Source organism: Thermobia domestica, chromosome 11 (genome assembly GCF_964235325.1).
Source record: "Thermobia domestica chromosome 11, izTheDome1.hap1.1, whole genome shotgun sequence".
NCBI lineage: Eukaryota > Metazoa > Arthropoda > Insecta > Zygentoma > Lepismatidae > Thermobia > Thermobia domestica.
In genome coordinates this window covers 93564375-93585042 of record NC_137464.1, presented here as the reverse complement: position 1 = coordinate 93585042, position 20668 = coordinate 93564375, and the positions used below count along the sequence as shown (strand labels likewise).

General features: G+C 37.1%; 1 protein-coding gene across 1 annotated transcript in view; it reads left to right on the top strand.

The window, feature by feature from the left end:
* Rat1 (5'-3' exoribonuclease 2 Rat1) overlaps positions 1-20668 on the top strand; it is a 308185-nt gene that overhangs the window by 77112 nt on the left and 210405 nt on the right. Inside the window, exons 15-17 of the mRNA XM_081730827.1 lie at positions 2733-2789; positions 12115-12183; positions 19091-19219. Coding sequence (XP_081586953.1) covers positions 2733-2789; positions 12115-12183; positions 19091-19219 — 255 coding nt within the window. The remainder of the gene's footprint in view (positions 1-2732; positions 2790-12114; positions 12184-19090; positions 19220-20668) is intronic.

Here is a 20668-nt window from a genome sequence, read left to right as displayed (position 1 = left end):
TCAAGGCCAGGGCAAGATTTCTGACATTATCGCTGTGCTCAGACGACGCTGACCTTTCCAACGCCACTACCTCTTCCAAAAACTCCATGTTTAATAGGTAAATAGAAGGGACCACAGTCCAAAACTTCGGGAGGTTATTTTTCGGGCTTCAGGTCTCGGGTCCCATTTCTCATATCATCGATGTACTAGGGGCTGGGATCTTTCGAACGCCACCACCCGCGTCAAGAACTCTATGTTTAATAGACGAATAGAGAGAACCCGAGCGCTAAATCTCAGGACAATTTTTTTGGGTCTTGGGGCCAGAGACCGATTTCTGACAGTATCGCTGTGTTCAGAAGACCCAGACCTTTCCATTGCGACCATCCGCATCTAACAACTCCATATTCAATAGGCGTATAGAAGGGACCCTGCTCAAAACTTCGGGACTCCATTTTTGAGGCTTCATGGCTTGAGCCGGATTTCTGACATCACTCTGCTCAGGGGATCTGGTTCTTTCCAACACTGCCCCCCGTGTCCACTAACTCGATGTCTAACACAGTTTCCCTACCGTATTAGAATCGGCTCCATGTTCCTTGGAAATACTACACGTGTGTGACGATGTCGTTAACGAGTCCTTCAAGATGGCAACTGACTAGGGATGATTCCATACCGGGACCAAGTACCTGGATAAAACCTATATATCGTCTGAAAGCTCTTGGCATGAGAAGTACGAAACCGTTTTCTAATCACGGGCAAACCCGCAACCTGACCCTATAAGAGGCCAGTTCGTTATATGTCACTTTCGTTATATATTTGTTCAATTGCAAGCACGCCATTTGCAACACTGTGATATTTACACTTGGTTGACAACACTGACAACGTAGAATGGTTGGGAGATGGTCACACACAACGTCTTTTTGCTATAATGTCGTGTAATGTTTCTGCCAAGCTTGGTGAATAATCGTCTCTTCGTACGAACCTGTTTCACACCTCATTTTTACAATTGGTTGGCAACACTGACAAACTGGGATCCTTGAGAGAGGAATACGTCCACAATATATTTTCTCTAGTAACGAATGGCATTTATGCCACGTTACATGGATATACATCCAGTGGTAGAGAAATCATCTGCCACATTGTATTTACAATTTGTTGGCAACACTGACGAAATGGGTACATTTGGGTGCAAAGTGATTTTACCAAACCCTTGCCCGAGCCACGTTCTAACAATGAGCCAAAAAGGAACATGATAGGTTAAGGTGCTTACGCGTGATGCATCGTAACATTCATTTTTAATTATGTCGAATATGCCATACATATAATCAAAAACATCACAAACTGGCCCCTTATAGGGTCAGGTTGCGAGTTTGCCCGTGATTTGAAAACGGTTTCGTACTTCTCATGGCAAGAGCTTTCAGACGATGTATAGATTTTATCCAGGTACTTGGTCCCGGTATGGAATCATCCCTAGTGAGTAATGTTTCAGAGTGACATTCAGGGTTCTCAATAATATATCGTAGTATCATTAGCATTTCTTGACGTTTCTATAAAGCAGATATCATGAACGAGAGCAACTTGCTTGTCATTCAACGTGTTTCCCTATTTTATACGCCTGTGTTTCGTGTACGTCACAGCTGACGATCACCATTGAAGAGTGGTACTAGTTAGATCAGCAATAACTTACTGGTGGATATGTCAAGAAGGATACTATTAATATAATAGAGCGAATTCTCCGTTGTTGAGATCGACTTGCTTGCTTTAACACAGAAAAAACATTCTTTTGTTGAATAAGAAACTGGCACATACCTTTTGGTGCGCAATAAATGTATTTTGTATGCTAAAGTTTTTATATTTCACGTCATTTGTGTGATGAAGATTGTGAACTAAGTGCAATAGTTTTAGTGATACAAAACTTCTTTCTAATGTACGTAGCATACTTTTTTTTTTTTTTTTTTTTTTTTTTTTTTTGTAATACGCAATTTCATAATAAAAAGTAAAGTCATAGTATCTTTTTTTCGTATTTTGTTATTTTTATTTGGAAGCCGACGATTTGCATACCTATGTAGTCCTCTGTATCTTTGTCGAGGCAAACGTCACCTGGGAGGAGTGGATTGAATAGATGAATTACATGTTAGTCCTTTCAATATCTTGATACAAATTTTGAACAAGCAACTTCATAAAAAAACATTGATTTTTTTCCCCCTGGAATTCATCTAGCGATAGTTGAGGAAAAACTCTTCTTAAGAAGTTGTTCAGTTAATGCTTGGATGAAAATATCAAAGAACTAATATGTAACTTCATCTGCTACTCCAAGGAAACGTTCCGTCGACAAAGATACTAGAGAACTTCTATAGATATCGAAATCATCGGCTTTTAAATAAAAATATCATAATATGCAAAGGTACGTGGACTTCATTTACTTTTTGTTATGCAGTCAAAGGTATTTCAAGATACTCAATGTACTGTATTTTACAGTTTGATGAGAATTAATTCAGAAAATCAGTATCATCTTTCGTGTGCTTTAAAGAACACTTTATGAAACAGTTACAAATTCGTGACTTGAACTTATAATTACAACGAAAAATAAGACTGATTTTAATAAATATTCTTTGTTACCTCAGCGGGAGACTGGGGAAAGTGGGAAAGTAAAGATGGGAATTTTTTCCATTACTAATGCAAATTTCATTTTGATGAAACAAGTACTGTATTTAATAGCGACCAAGTTATTATTTTATTGTCTATTGTTTTTACAGATCATTGGAATCACCAGTGCGTGGTCTTCCTGTCATTGAAGATAATCAGATCATTTGGTAAGTTATGTTCACAATTCAAATTGGAACTTTGCAGAGTGTTACTATTACTAACAAATACAAAACCTTAGCTAATGACTTAAAAGTATGTTTAAGGGCTGTTTCACGGTTAGGGTCGAAATTAAAGGTTCAAAATCGAAAGAAAAAGAAAAAAATTATTTTGAATTATTTTTTTCCCCGTAAATATGTGGCAAATATACCTTATACAGGGCAGCGCCGGAACGTTTATATTTCATGAAATATACGAGACAAAGTTTCCGAACCCATTAGATTTATTTGTCATTACCGTAACGCTTTTTTTCAAATTTAGGCAACATAGACAACACATGTATGCAATAATATCTGCTTGCGAGAAGCACCAAAATGCATTTGCTGTATTTCTTCAGAACATTTACACTGATAGATCTCAGAGAAATCAACGTAGAGTACACGTTCATTCTGTGTAAGTGTCTGTTTAAGTGTAACGTTAAGAAACGTAACGAAATTCCACGTAACGGTAATGACCGTTATGGTAATGGCGTTTCTTCGTCTTACAAAAATTTCTAGAAAATGTTGGATAGGTGGCAAGTCGAAACGAATGAAGGAAGAACCTGGTCTAAAAGAGTTACAACACAAAAGCAAAATGTTCCAGTTATACATTATCTTTGTAGCAGAAATCTATGTAACGGTGGTGACCATAAGAAAACATAATTCAACTCACGTGTAGACAAAAGCAGCGATAAAATTCTTCAGACCGCCATTCGTCTGATCCCATGTGCCTACAACACATGCAAAGGATACAAGACACGCTGCAAATTTGATTCGAATGCAATATTACGAAACCGAAAACATTTAAGAATGAAAGAGTAACTAGTACCGGTAACGGTAGTGATAGTAAAAGCTAGAGACACCACTTTCGTAGCAAATAAGTCACCGTAAATGAAATTGAATGAATGAATGAATGACCGTAAAAGAAAGGTGCAATTATGCATTTGTATAAATGGGCTCATGTTCTCTAACAGTTGTAAGTACTATCAAATATAATGAATGTTACGTATTTGTTGCTGGGGACACGTTATGGTAGTGACATTTACCAATAAAAGAATTAATTTTACAAAAAGTAAAAATGAATAATTCAAATTCAAGCATAGATCATAAATTGGTGTGACATTAACTACTTACGTACTCCAAAAACCAAATCATAAATAAGGATTAAGGAAATTTTTATAAGCCCATCAAGGACATTTTTATAAGGAATCAATTTCGTGAAACGGCCCTTAACAGATATATTCTATCTTCTCTCAATACTAAAGCCATTGTTCAGATCGTATTAGAAACTGAAAGGTTTGTTTATTCATTGGACTTCAGCGTCCCTTTCAGGAGCGATGCTCTATGTCAAGTGGACGTACAACTTCACGTACGATCCGTACCACATGAGGTATCACCGGAAATCGAATCCGGATCTCCCGCGTAAAAGATGCGTATGATAACCATGTAGCCATGAGAAAGCTCTTTGTGTTTTATGTGTAAATATATTTAAGGTGAATGGCGCTCTACTGTTCTTTTATCGTAGCACATTAAAAGTAAATATGGCAGATTTATTTGAAATGTTCCTTAGGTTGTGCATAGGGTCCCTGGTTCGATCCCCGGCCAAGTAAATTTGTGGTGGACAACGTGTCTGTGGGTTTTTTCGGATTATTTCCGTTTCCTGTTTTTTTTTTCGGAGTATTTCCGTTTCCTCCCACATTCACATTCCAACAATCCTTCCATCATTCACTTGACTTAATTATCCGTCTCCCTTAGTCTAATGGGCATAATCATAGGACGTTAAACTGAAAAATTTCATTTCAAATGAGAATAGATAACTTGGTGTGAACTAAAATGATATAAGAACTATTATTAGGATCCGCAAGTGGCCATTATAAGATTGTAACATTAGCAGATACGTTCGTCCGTTACTCTTTTTTTTTTCAGTACGAGGTAGGTGGAGCAATTATTTCGACCGAGTTCGCTAATGGAGTCAATTCGTTTACATGTTAATGGGTAATGGTGATTACGTCTGTCCGTTATTTCAAACGATAAGTTTTGAACGAAAGCGAATTTTTGAGTTCTAGGAATTAGGATTGAGATTTCTGCGCTTTCGGCATCTATAGCCATTTATCCTTGTTTTCTGCAAAATATATATCTATATCTATCTATCTATCTATCTCTCTCTCTCTCTCTCTCTCTCTCTCTCTCTCTATATATATATATATATATATATATATATATATATATATATAATACAAAAATAAAAATAAATAGGATAAAATAAATAAAATAGAAAAGCCAGAGGGATTATCTCGGTTTGAGTTCATTAATGGAGTCAGTGCGTTAATATCTCCATGGGGTAACGGTGACTATACATATTCCATTTTCTACTTTTGAGAAACTGTGCTTAATTGTAGAATGATAAAAGTTAACACAACGGTCCGTTAGGTGGTAGCAAACATTCTTCAGCGGGTGACATCTAAAAATACGAGGGTGGTTCAATAATTATTATCCCTGACCTATAAGCAGTATTATTTTTCCAAAAAGTCTCCTTTCATAGTAGTGCACTTCGTCCACCTATGCTGTCAAGCCACTATGCCAGCTTCAGAGAAAGTCTGGCTGAGCCATGAACCATTCCTCCACAGCTTCAATAACAGCTGCATTTGAGTGAAACTTCTTCCCCTTGAGGTGCTCCTTCAACTTTGGGAACAAATGAAAGTCACGAGGGGCGAGGTCGGGTGAATAGGGAGGATGTTCCAACACATCAAAACCAGCAGCATGGATTGCGGCACCAGTAAGATGTCTTTTGTGGGCCGGAGCATTATCTTGGTGGAACAGCACCGTTTGCTGCAACATCCCGCGCCGTTTTTCCTTGATTGCTTCGCGTAACTTAGGGATTAGAGCTGCATAATAGGGCTCCTTGATAGTGTGTCGAACCTCCAGGTAGTCAATAAGGAGCACACCCTTCGCATCCCAAAAAATTGTGGCCATAACCTTGCGTGCTGATGCTTGCACGTTGAACGTGCGTGGGGAAAGCGAACTGCTGTGCCGCCACTCCATGCTCTGTCGTTTGGACTCGGGATCATAGTAGTGGAGCCACGTCTCATCCACTGTCACAAATCTATCACAGAACTGTTTCAGGTCTGCCCCCATAACCTCCAAACCAGCCATTGAACATTGAATTCTGTCTTTCTGATGTTCACGAGATAACATTTTGGGTACCCATCGCGCTGACACCTTTCTGAATCCCAAGTGTTCATGCACAATGGTTTCCACTGAGCATACAGAGATGTGCATGATGTCTGCTAACTGTTGCACCATGATTCGTCTGTCTGCTATAATCGTATAATGCACAGCATCAATGTTTTCTGGGGTGCATGCTGTTGTTGGAGGACCAGCACCAGGGGCCTGTTGACAGCTTTCCCTGCCGCAACGGAAGTCGCGGCACCAGCTCTTTACCACCTGGTAGGAAGGAGTCCCATCACCCAACACACTGATCATGTCCTCATGAATCTCCTTTGGGCTTAACCCCTTTTTCTGGAGGTACTTGATGACAGCTCGTTGTTCGGTTTTCTCCATTTTTCAAGCTAGGTGTCACCTCTCATACCTGAAACGACAGAAAAAGAATATTAATATAGCAGCTATGGTTCTGAAATTTAGCATATAGGCATCTAAGACATTAGGCTACAATATCCCCCATCATCCATCCCAGTTCAAGTATTTTAAATATACCTGGGACAATAATTATTGAAGATCCCTCGTACGATATTGAAATTTGGCCTGATTCTTTTAGTAATCTTAAGAAGCAGAGTTTATGATATTATTCAACTGCATTTTGAATTGTAGTAGAGAGAAATTAGATGTGGAAAATAAGCACTTACAGTTCAAATAGTAGGCACTAAAATGGAACTTACAATAATGAAGATAATCCAGTGATATGCAAAACTGAAACTAGACGAGTCCAGATAACCTATAAACATATCTGGTCGTTATAATTACATGGGCGCATGGGAGGATATTCAAAATTAACAAAAAATAGACTACTTACCAATGAATCCTCCCTTGAAAGATTTAAAGGTTTTGACGTTTCGGAACTCTCACCTGGTTCCTTCCTCAGTGGCAAGGTAAAAAGGGTTAATATGGAAATGAGAAAAAAGAAGTAAAAGCAGGAATACATACCACTATATAAAAGTAACTTACAAAAAAGATCCTGAGATGAATAGAGCAGAATGAAGAAAGAATGAACTGAATAAAAAAGAACGTTGTATCTATGTTAGGCCACTATTGCCAGATCCAAAGTAGGCATCAAAGGTAGGTACCCAAGTTCGATCAATGTTGCCAGTATCAAGGTTCAATGCAGGTTTATATTTATGAATAAAGAACGATTCTTTAATTTCCTTTTATTTTATTTTATTTTATTTTATTTTATTTTATTTATTTATTTATTTATTTATTTATTTATTTATTTATTTATTTATTTATTTATTTATTTATTTATTTATTTTATTTTTTATTTTATTTTATTTTATTTTATTTTGCTGAACCTATTACCTTAACCTGTTTTATATTATGTGAATGTTGTTTTAGATGAAGCGCTAAACCCGACATGCCTTCTTCATGTGACTTTTTTGATTATCTAACATATTCCTTCACACGCGTATTAATATTACGTATAGTTTGGCCAATGTATGAGGAATCACATTCGCAATGGACTCGGTAAATACCTACCTTATTTAATGGATCGACAAAATAGCTTTTAAATCCAGTGAGATGTTTTTGTAAACTTTTGGGGGGAATACTTGAAGCAGGTATGTTATGCTTTGCAACAATACGTTGAATTTTTGTTGAAAGTTGTGGAAAATAAGGAATTCCAATCCAAGTTTTTGCTTCTTCATTCTGTTCTATTCATCTCAGGATCTTTTTTGTACGTTACTTTTATATAGTGATATGTATTCCTGGTTTTACTCCTTTTTTCTCCTTTCTGTATTAATCCTTTTTACCTTGCCACTGAGGAAGGAACCAGCTGAGAGTTCCGAAACGTCAAAACCTTTAAATTTTTCAAGGGAGGATTCATTGGTAAGTAGCCAATTTTTTGTTAATACCTGATCGTTGTTTGTAAAGGTATGAACTATGAAATACTTTCAGAAAGAAGTTTGAAATACTTTTAATGTGTATTTAATAAATTAATTATAGAATTTTATCACTTTACAGCAGTCAAAAGTTTTACCGCACGTTACATACAGCAGTTCAATGAAAGAAATATTGGCCATGGTCGAAGAATAAATAAATAAGTTATTACGTCTGTTTTAATTTAGTACATTTTGATAGTTCGTCACAAGGAATCATTATACTGTGACCTGGATGAAAGAATCATTAATTGTCATTCCAGTATCTTTTCAAGGTTTCGATTGATAACTTCATATGTCTTTGATCGTACAACACATTTTTAAGAATATACAACCATATTCCTGTTTTCACACGGTATATTTATTTAGCATTTGTGCATTTCTCTTTAATTTGTCCAAGTCCCTATTAGCGGTAATAACTCACCCATATTCCTTGTGGTAACATTATTTCCATGTATGCAGTGCAGCTTGAACTTGACTTGGTGAAAGTTAATTTCTGCAATTTTTAATCTCTAAGGAACGACAGAACCTTTATTAAACAAAAGATCTATGTAGTTCTTTCAATTAAGTCCTGGTTTGAGACAGATGCAAAGAATAAACAATTTTCGGCCGTTTAGTTACAGTATAGGCAATATAGAGCGGATAGGCAAAATAAATTTTGGTTAAATTGAAGGATAGACCCTCCCGAATGAACTTCAATGTGTTCAGTTTTATCATATCTTTAACATTAAGAAACATATATTTTTCCTAACATTCAGTCTCTATTTAAGAATATTCTTATCCAAGTTTCTTTTGTCTGTTTTTTATGAAACTTGAAATAGAAATACTAAAAACCTACAAAAGCCATGCTCTATGAAAATTAAAGTAAATAAATAAATAAAAGATTCAGAGGTATGTTAATTAGGGATCTTAAACAGAAAGAAGGAAAAATCCGCAGATTTCAAAATTATCGGTCAGAGCGGACGCATACTGTCGACAGTTAACGCGAGTGCATTTAACAATTCATTAGATATGGCTGGAACAGGTCAATAGAAATAAAAGGGTGTCATATACCACGCTATCAACGCCAGACCGCATATATCTTTATTGACCCGTCAGAAATTAAGGTAACTTAGCTTGGGAGGTTTTAATGCATTTACCATATAACCTGGGCCTGGCACAATCAAACTATCATTCGTTTCGGTCTCTCCGAATGCCAGAATGGTATTATGTCAGTTTCAAAAGAGGACTGTAAAAACTACGTGTTACAATTCTTTGATGATAAACCATAGAAGTTCTGTAGTGACGGAATTACGGTGTTGCCGAAAAAATGGCAGGTCATCGAATAAAATGGTTCATATACAGGTATAATTTCATATTACTTTCAAATCACAGTAAATGTCTTCTCTCAATTTTGACCTCCAAAGGCTCAATAATTTTTAGATAACCTTATATAAATATTTACCAAGTTGCCTATTATTTACTTTAACCATACTAGTTGTTCCTCACAAACCTTCGACTCATCTGCAAATTACCTACGCCAGCGATATGTCTTGGCGTGAGGCAGGAGATTCATAGACGGATTCATAGGTGGATCTATATGTTCACCTCATAATGTCGTACAGTTTTCATATCTATGGATGAGTTCTTTAATACCATCTGCATAGAAGTTTGTGGAACTGGAGGCAAACCAGGCTACCACCACATTAATGAGCTTCTCATCATCCTTAAAACTTCAGCCTCGCAGATGTTTTTGGGAGAAGAAGTAATCCAACGGAGTCAGATTGAGTGAATAGGGTGGGTGGGGGCAAAGGTTTGTAGGCATATTGGCGCACAAAAGTGAGTGTTTCTTCTGCTTGGTGTCCGGGTGCCTTATCCGCTAGCAGCAACGCATATTTTGAGATCAAACCTCGTCTCTTTGCTCTTGATAGCATTCCATGCCTTTTGAAATAGATTCGTGTAATTTTAGCATCTTTTTGAAGTTGCAGTGAAGATCACACCTATATGGTTTCAAAACACGGACAACATAACCATGCTAGATGAATACTGTACTGTATCCTTTTCGAGAATGGATGGTAAAGTATGTTTCCCCGATGTACCATTTCTTTGGTTTTAGGGTCAAGTAGATACATCCAGCATTCATCTAAAGTCACTAATCCGTTGAAAAAAAAAATCCTTGTTTTTGAGGTATAAGTTCAAAATGCTTTGTCCCATTGCGCATGTTACTGTTTTTGAAAAGATGTCAGCATTCGAAGAATCCACCGTGCTGCCACGTCGCTCATGTGCAGAATGTCATGTAATATGGTGTGAACAGATGCTTGACCTAATATTCATATCACTGGCTAAACAATTAATAGTTACACGTCTATCTTCAAGTAAAGCTCAACTTTTGCCACCACGCTTGGGTCTGTAGCCATTGAGGAACGATCTTTTCTTTAGTCATCATGTAGACTTGTGCGACCCCATTTAAAGGTACTTTTCCAGCGTTTCACTGTGTCATAAGATGGGTACTTCCATCTCTTCATGTTTCGTTTGAGCCGATTTTCGTTAAAGATAGAAGAGCCTAACCACAGCTCGGTATTTGATTTTGTCCAACGTGTTGTCGCAGCTTAGTTTTCTGGCTGTAATATCTATTCAGCAAAACCTATAATGACACAAATAAGGCAATATTAATGAGATGCCAACCTGTCATTGTGCATATTTTTACATTACTAGCATAGCTATGGTCTGACCTGCCGTCATATTATGTTATACTCACGATACAAATACACCACGTCTAAATGCTTCATATATAACGAGTATCCCACTACTCAGGTTCATTACAGCACTCTCTAGATAGAGTATTTAAACGAGTTAGCCCGCCAACAGCACAAGGCTTCGTTACACTACACTTCATAATAATTATTTAATCAGAATGGACATATTCCAACACCAATGTCCATCCGGAATCTTTAATATTTTGCTTGCAACAGCACAAACCTCAACGCAAACAAAATCGAAAGACAAAAGCATCTCAAAAATTTATAAATCCCAGGCTAATTCCTCATATACTAGCATATTCAAAATATAAATTCAAGGCTAGTTACTTTTGGCCAATGATACACATGTTCACAATCTACATTTACTCTTAACAATTATATTGCACAAATCTAGATCACAAAGAGAAAAATGTTAGACAAAAGCCATGGTGATTGGTTTCCAAGTGGTCGATGTCAAATATAGAAGTAGGAGGGGAGAAAATAGAACAGATGACTAGTTTTCGATACCTGGGTAGTATTATTAGTGATAATATGAAGTGCGAACGTGAAATAAAAGCGAGAATGGGAGTGACGAAAGAAGCTTTTAGGAGGGAGAAAAAGGTCTATTTTGTGGGATCTTGGATAAGAAGTTGAGAAAAAGACCCATAAATTGCTTCGTATGGAGTATTGTAATGATGAAAAATGATTCGAAGCTTTGGAAATGTAGGTATGGAGAAAAATGAAGAGATTTAGCTTGGTAGAGCGGAAAACGAATGAGAAAGTGTTAGAAATAATGGCGAAGAAAAGACCATTTTTAGATATTACTAAGAGGAGGAAGAGAAACTGGTTGGGACATGGCTAACAAGAAACTGTATCCTGAGGAACGTGGTAGAGAGTATGGTGGCAGGAAACAGGAATGGAGCAAAGGAGGCGACAATTAAAGCACCCCGCCGAACACCAATACATGTAACATCTTGAACCATTTTGAGTCATTAGTGGTATGCCCTACGGAACGTATATTGAAAGTTTGATGCCCCCCAGGCCACGAGGTGGTACTGGCGTGCTGCTAAAGTGGTTTCTGATCAGAACAACTATATATGTTACAGCAACAGAAAAATCGTACGTGAAGACAAAGAAGTTAGCTGAAAACCGTGACCTGCCAATAATGGCAGAATACTTATGACGATAGTGATTATGTTCTATTTGTTGTACATACCTTTGCTCTTATTTTTTACGTTCTATGATTAAGGCTTCAACGAAGACACGAAACTTCGGAAGCACAAGAACTATTGAGGAATTGAAATTTGAAGTGGGGAGATTATAGGTAATTTGTTTGAACATACTCCCATCCAACTAAAGAATTGGTAGTACATTGTTTCTGTTTACTATGACTTACATCATATATATTTTTTTCTATAGGAGTATAATTGTAAGATTATTAATTTGTAACTTATTTAATATTTCTTTTTATAGCGTTTCCTTCAGGGATCCTAAATACCCAGACAGCTTCATATTTCCAGCCAGAAGATTAAAGGGAGCTGTGTAAGTATAAAATCTTATAATGTAAGCGGCATACAAATATAAAATGTTACAATATGTTCCACGTGCAAAGTACGATGGGCTTGTTTACGCATCAGGAAGGAACTGTCACATATCTCCAGTCAAAATGAATTGAGGTTGAGAAAAAGAGATATAAACAGTTATCGATATAACAAAGTCGCATAAGCTATATTTGCATTAGTTTTGCTATACAGTAACCCTACCACCACTACTACTTAATTAGTATGCGGCTTAACGTCAGTTCGCAGTTAGGTAATAAATATAGAAAATTACAACTATTAAAGCATATGAAAATGTTTGGGGCTTTGCGTCTTTGACACTCATTGCAGTACGAAATAGTTGAGTATTAAATAGTAAGAGTTACCAAAGTATGCGGCGAATGACTGGACTTTTAACGCAAGGTACGCCGACTATTAGAAAAATATAAAACATATTTACTCGTTACAGTGAATTTCTAATTGCGGGAGGCAGCTAGATTCATGTTACTACATCCTGCGATTTTTAGAAAAAGTATTGTAGTATTCGTTAAGGTATTGATGTTATGTACAGCTATAGGTTGAATAGATAAGGTAAGTAAGTGATTTGGGGTTCGTGGTAATTACAGATAGTGATCTTAGCGACTTCGATTTAGTATTTGATGATTGCAGCTAGTGTTGCAGAATCATTGATAACGACTTCTGTATTTATTAATTCAACAGCAACGATTTAACTTTTTTTCTGTATAAATTACTATATGCGGTATATATAAGATTTTTTATATATAATCTTATGTTGTTCATACTTCTGTAGTTTATACCTTAGTAAATACTGCCGCGTGAGGTGTCGTTTGTAAAGCAATACTGTATACCAAATATATATATGCAGAGTGGTCACAAATTCACTTTCCCCAATATGTAAAAAAATACTGTATTTGATTTTGGGGAAGCCATATATGTTAACTGAAATGCCCCATCTTTGTTAGGATTTAAAATATCATCGCGATAATCACCAGTCATCTCAGAGATTTTCAAAAAACTATGGATTCGACACTAATATAAATCGTTTTCGATTACTTTTACCTATGCCCTCCCTCCCAAACCTCTGCGGGTGTTAGGGGTGTCTTGCCTAAACTTGAGCTTAAATGTCATCGGAAGTGTCACCAATCATCTCAACGACCCATAAAACTATGGATTCGACACTAATATCAGTCATTCTCGATTATATTTTACACGTGTCCCCTTCTTACTCTCTAGTGAGCTATAAGTGTAAGAAGTTCTTTTAAAATTGCTTCGCTTTCGAGTTGTGCTGTAACATACATAAATGCGTACATATTTTTTATATATATATTTAGATGCCCTTTTTCCTCATTAAAACCGAAATTTTGAAAGACGCTGGAACATTTGTCCGTTTACTTCTAATGAAAAGTTAATATGATATACCAAGTTTCATCTTTCTAACTTGATGGATTCTTAAGATACTCAATTTTTCGCATAAATCTTTACCCATCTCGCTCCACATCTTAGGGCAGAAAGGAAAGAATATTGAATCAGATTGGAATGGAAGAAAAAACAATATGATGACTAATACAACTTTATGGGTTTCAATATTGAGTACAGTCAAGCTATGAGAAGGTTAATAATTCAAAGTGAATTGTGACCTGAAACAAAGCAGTTTGTGTACATTTAGGCAAATGCGAGAATATCAAATTGTTACTATATTTCAAAACTTAACTTCTGACGTAGGCTCAAGTGTTGAAAAGAAGAAAAAAAGATGTTAAAGAATTTTGAATATATGGTAACCTTACAGTGAACAGCCATAATATATTTATATGATCATTGTTAGGTTTTTCCGGTACGATCTGTGTTGAAATTTTTATTTGAGTTGTTTGAGAAAGAAAGCAACAGAGAAAAAGAAAGTTGCACCATGTTGGCAAAACCCCATTAAAACTGATAGCTAGACTGGAGTGGTATTATACTTAGTTCTCCTAGTCTAATGTTCACTTTGTAAACTAACTTTTTTCTATGTTCGGCGACTCTCAGCTAAGCAGTTAGATTCTGGAAGTGTTTTTGTAAAGGCAGGTTGCTATTCTGTGCAGTGGCAGTATTATATCTGGGTTTTCTCTCAAGGTTTTTGTATATTTTGATTGTACCAACCAGTTCTTCCATTATCATTTAAATGTACTTAACGTAGTATCCATATCCTTATAAAATAAAATAAAATAAATAAATAAAACTATATTTAATTTTGTTATGCGTGGAATAAGGTCCGAGGAATAAAATCGTTTCTAATATCCTGCGAATCGCCCTCACAAATAAATTTTCGGATAGTATTTGGTCACCTTATGTCCCTTGATCAAGTTGCTACTCAGAACTGATCATGTCACTGATATGTCAGTAGTAGTAGTAGTGATAGTGAATATCAACATGATAGCCAGGAAATTCAAGATTTTTTTTCCCTTTCTTTCTTCGATGTGCCCAGTGATTTTGTTCTTAAACTTGTCCACTTGAATAGTTTCACAGTAATTAAAAAGAGAAACAGAGAATTAAATAAAAATTGCGTGTAATAAAAGCTCCTTACTAAACGAAATAACAGTACAAAAAAAAATAGTACTCAATCAGATCACTAGAGGTGCATTTAAGCATTAATTAAACTTAACGTGATTTCCTGGTTTCTGTTTCATAAAATATTTCCGTAGAAAAGAAAAAGTTTTATGTTCTTTGAGCTATAACAAACTGTATTTAACTGGGTACACTTACTCCAGGGTTCTGAAGAAAAGAATTATATTGGTAGGTATTCACTTTTGTGGCAATTATACAACCAAATATATATACGAGGAGTGTTTAATAATTATTGTCGCAGATATAGGAAGAAACTAAAGACTAAATACCACCTGACACGCCATCTGCGATTTTCTCCACTTGATTATTTACGGTGATGTGCCCACGGAAATTAGACCTATTTTCTGTGGAGCATCACTAATAGCTTTGAGGAAGCAAAGTGGCGGCATTCGTCCTATCGGAATAGGCAATGTGTGGAGGAGATTATCAGCCAAAATCGTTTGCCATAGAATTAGAGAACCTCTAACACATTTTCTATCCCTACACCAACTGGGAGTTTGCGTCCCACATGGAGCAGAAGCAGCAGTCCACGCTGCTCGTATGTACTACTCTTTTCCACATCAGCAGGAGAAAGTGTTTCTGAAAATAGACTTCAGAAACGCATTTAATGAGTTGAATCGTGACTCTATGCTCATACCTAGGGGCCGCGGTGGCTCAGGGGTAGAGCGTTCACCTCTGGTGCTTGGGATCCCGGGTTCGATCCCAGCCCCTGCCAAGTGAACTTTGTGGTGGACAAACACCGTGTGCGTGGGTTTTCTCGGGGTTTCCCCCGTTTCCTCCCACTTTCTTCATTCCACCATTTCATTCATCACTCATCATCACCGTCTCCTTTAGCCTAACCGGCATAATCGTGGGACGTAAAACTCACAGATTTCATTTCATTTCATTTCATTTCATTTCTATGCTCATACAGATAAAAAACAGTTTTCCATCAATTTATCGATACGTCCATCAGTGCTACTCGCAACCGAGCAACTTATACTTAGGAGATGAAATAATCCTCTCTCAGCGTGGCGTACAACAAGGCGACCCTCTTGGCCCTGGTTTGTTCGCACAACTTCACAATCCATCGTTAACAGTATCAATACGGAACTGAACGTATGGTATTTGGATGACGGGAGTGTAGCTGGAGACAAGGATACAGTACTAGAGACATTAGAAATGACCCGTAGACAGGCTAAGGAAATCGGATTGCAAATGAATTTCTCCAAATGTGAGGTCAGCTTTCTCGGAGTTTCCAATGAACAGTCTAATAACCTCTTCAAGCTGTTTGACGAAGCCGCGCCTGGGATTCAAAGAATTTCGATAGATGACGCCAGCTTATTAGGAGCAGCATTATCTAATGAGGCAAGACGAAAAATATTAAAAAACAAAATTTCTAAATTAGAATTCTTCTTTACACGTCTTTCCTTGATTTCAGCACACTGCCTTTTACCTACTACGCGCCTCATTGTCCATGCCAAGGCTGCTATACTTTCTTCGCTGTGTTCCATCTTGGCGGGATGCTGATCTTCTGGAATGGTATGACAACACCTTAAAAACCGGTCTAGAATCTATCCTGAATTGCTCACTCAACAATAACTCTTGGTTGCAGGCGTCCCTCCCTGTTAACCACGGAGGTCTCGGCATTCAGGGCGCCATGGACCTGGCTATTTCATCCTTTCTGTCTTCATTCTATGGCGCTAAGCCATTGATCGAGACCATTCTCCAACAAGATCTTAGCCTAGTATCGGATTCGAATGTCAACGATAGCATTGCTAAATGGTCATCTATAGTATGATCAGATCTCCCTAATCTTGATAAGAGAGGACTACAATCCTCTTGGGACGATCCTCTTATAAATCATCACTTTTCAGCTCTTAATTCAGTCATCCGATAACCCAGAAGATAAGACTATACTCCTAGCTACATCATCTCCAGAAGCAGGTGCTTGGCTCCATGCTATCCCATCACCTTCTTTAGGATTACATCTCCCCAATGACAGTTTTCGAATTGCCAGTACACTGCGCTTGGGAGCAGATGTTTGCGAGTAACACAGATATCCTGCCTGTAGAAGTGTCGTAAACAAGAAGGGCCTTTATGGACTCTCCTCTGCCAATAGTGCGGGCATTCACGCCACTCCAGCGTCGATGACATTATCATGAGGGCACTAATTTCAGCAGGCGTTCCCTCTATATGTGAACCGTTGGGATGCAGTCGTGCAGACGGCAAGAGGCCAGATGGTATGATCCTAATACCGTGGAAGAAAGGGAAAGCACTTCTATGGGATTTTACTTGTTCCGACACCTTCGCCCCTTCAAATGTACATTCTTCCTCAGCACAAGCTGGCAACGTAGCTGCTTGCCGGGAAACATAAAAACGCAAGTACAGCATATTACTCGACAAATATAATTTTGTCGCTATAGCTATCGAATCAGGTGGTTGATGGGGTCCCGAAGGCCTTAACTTTATAAAAGAAGTCGGTCACCACATTTATTTATCGTCAGGAGACGCTAGAGCAATCTCTTTTCTACTATAACGCATCATTATGTCAGTACAAAGAGGGAACGTTGCATCAGTTTTGGGAACGATACCCTGTGGTAAGGAACTGAAGGAGATCTTTTTTCTGTAATCTCGGCGAAGGTTTGAAAATGCTGTTGCAAAGCTGATCACAATAATGTATATTAGTAAATAATTATATTTTAATATTATGTAAAATATAAATTTTACACTGTTAAAAAAAAAAGGCTTTTGTGGTTTTACCAGCAGATTTAATACAAAATTATATGTATTGGAAGAAATGTATTTTTTCATGAAATTATCCATTACAAAAATGCACTTTGCCTATGCAATAACCTTCGTCCACGTTTCTTGAGCTGTTACACATTGTTTTTTTTTTTTTTTTTTTTTTTTAAAAAGACGATTGGTCAGCAAGCCATTGTTTCACAGCATATGTAACAACCTCATATTCAAACTTCTTTCCGCGAATATGCTGTTTACCTTAAAAAAATCGCTGGGAGTGAAATTGGGTGAGTATGATAGGAAGGATGTGCAAGCCTCAGTTGTTACCATTGTGTGGAAACTTCTGTGTATATAGGGAGGGCATTATCCTGATTCAAGGAACTTTCCTGTGTAACATTCCGTTTCGTTTTTCCTTGATTAGGAAATTAACTGTGCGTAATAGTGTGTCCGTGTTCAAGATAATCAATGAGAAGAATCCCCTTGACATCCCAAAAGAGTGGCCGTAATTTTACCAGCGGAGAGATCTGTAGTACCGTCACTGCATTCTTTGCTGTTTATCTTAGGTTCAAAATGGTGTACCCATGTCTCGTCAAACGTTACGTATCTGGCAATTAAATTGTCTCTTCGAGCCCGGGCCGGGCTCGGGCCGTAAACTGTTTAATATACAATGATATTTCTCAGGCCTTTTCGGGCTTAATTTTGTAAATATACTGTACAACGATATTTACTGGACTGTTCTTTCTGGAGAACTTTTAAAGCACAACCGCAAAATTAAACCTCTAGTTGCTGTAAATAAAAATACAATTTTGCGTTAATTATTAAGTTTCTGTAATTTGGGCTTATTTCGGGCTCATTTGATTATCACACGAGCTCGCACCGGGCTCGGGCCGGCCCGGGTTAAAAATTCCGGTCCGTGCAGACCTTTAGTCAGAGAGGACACTATCACCCAACACTAACCATAGCAGCGTACATCCTTGTCAGTGTTAGGCCTTTCATCTTAAAATATTTTGCACTTAATTGAATTTTGTCCATTTTCACATTCCAGATGTACTTGCGACCTGCAAAACATAAAGAATACAGCGAGTATGAATATTCCCCTACTTGTATTGCCAAAAGCTTTAGAGTATAACTTATTATAAGTACAGTACTTTTGTTCGGACTCTTCCTATATTAGGAACAATAATCAGGATTAGGAATTGTATTTTTGAGCTTTCAGTAGATACGTCCATGTTAGCCAGTCACGTATGATGGACGATGTCCCTTGGCGACCACACTGCTCGGGGAAGTAGGGAGAAAGAAATGAATGGGGAAGAAAGGAAGCGGCCTGCGACCATTATGTTAGGATCCCGGCATTTGCCTGCTGTTAATGAGGAATTTCTTTAAACATTTCTTATATATATATATATATATATCCGTAAACAGATTAAGATATTTATCAGATGTCAGGATAATAGATTTTTGGTAGCGTAGTAGATAACGCACCGTTACAGTTAACAGGACACAGGTTTGATTTTTAACCTAATCGCATTTTTTCACTCCGAAATTCAATGATTATTGTGTTTACTTTCCAGTGACCCACCAAGAGTTTTGAAACCAAAAGATTTATCTGAAGCAGAATCAAGATCCTGGAGACCACAAATTGGAATGACACCTAGACGAGACCAAGCGTTCCTTGGAGATGCTGGCCACAGAATGTTGAAGTAAGTATTAATTAAAAAAATAAAAAATAAAATAACTTGTTACGCTAATATTGTTTGAAGTTTGGATGGGGAATTGAATGATAATGCAAAATGATGTGCTGCCTTCGAACTATAGAGTTTTTCTTTGTGGACTCCTGCATGATAAATTCATTGCTCATTTTGTACAAGGGAATACGTGGATTTGGAATTCTAGTGTAGTAACTGTTGTTGCGTGACAGTACTTCGTCACATTTGAGAGTGAGGTATAGCTAAAAAAAATATATATATAATGAATAGAGGTTACATTTCAAATTTGAGATTAGGTAGTTTGATAAATATTGGGATGTAAACGTTCAAAATTAAAAAATCAACATTGTTGAGCAAAATTTACACACACACACGCATTATATATATATATAGTGTTCGAAGTGGAAAAAAAGCAGAGGCGGTATGTTTTATTATGATTTTGACTGGACACACCGGCTATCTACATGTTGAAATGCAGTGAGGGTATATTGCCAAAAAGATTGCATTTCTATTTATGTAATGACTGAAAAACATTCGAGAGCTTTTCTGTAGTAACGGAAAGGGGGGGGGGGGAGAGTGAATGGAGAAACTGATCCCCTGCCAACAACTTTCTGAAAAAAAAAAAAGTGTATTATAGATACACGAAAATGCTCAAAAACCGAATGAGGATATTAACAATTTCCTGCGGAAAACTCCAGATTCCTTCCCGACTATGGCGTATTCCGCACCCCCGGAAGGTCCACCCCCAAGCAAACAATTCCTAAATCCGCCCATGCTCAAAACACGGTATTTATATGCATTAAAGCAAGAACACACACACATACATAACAAAGAAAACAATTCAATACGGCACATCAAAATATAAACTATAATAGGTGAACTTGTTTGAAGACACTTCATTTTAAAAACAAAAAATTAGGAAAAAGATAACTAAAATGTCGGTGTTGACAACTTAAAAATTATTTCTACATAACAAATAAAATCCTTTTACATGCGAAGCTATTCGTCAATTACTGTGTGTAAAAATGTATTTATTAAACGTATTAAGCATCTATTTTCCAGTGACGGTATGTTTTAATCATTGAAAAACTACAGACGGTATGCCTTCATCACTGAAAAACCAGAGGCGGTATGGCATACCACCACATACCGTCTCACTTCGACCACTGTATATATATATATATATATATATATATATATATATATATAGTGCTTCAAAAGAACACCGACAACGTTTGGGGGTGATTCCTGACACCAAGGTAAGACAAAAGGTATGGACCAACCTGGGTGCACAAATGCTTCCTTTCGGATGTATAGGCTGCCGAAAACATGAAAAACTGAACTTTAAAGATCCATAGCTCAAAAACTATGGGATCTACCGCAATTGGGTCAAGACTTCACTTAGGAACTAGTATGCGCACTATCCAGACATCTAAGTTTCTG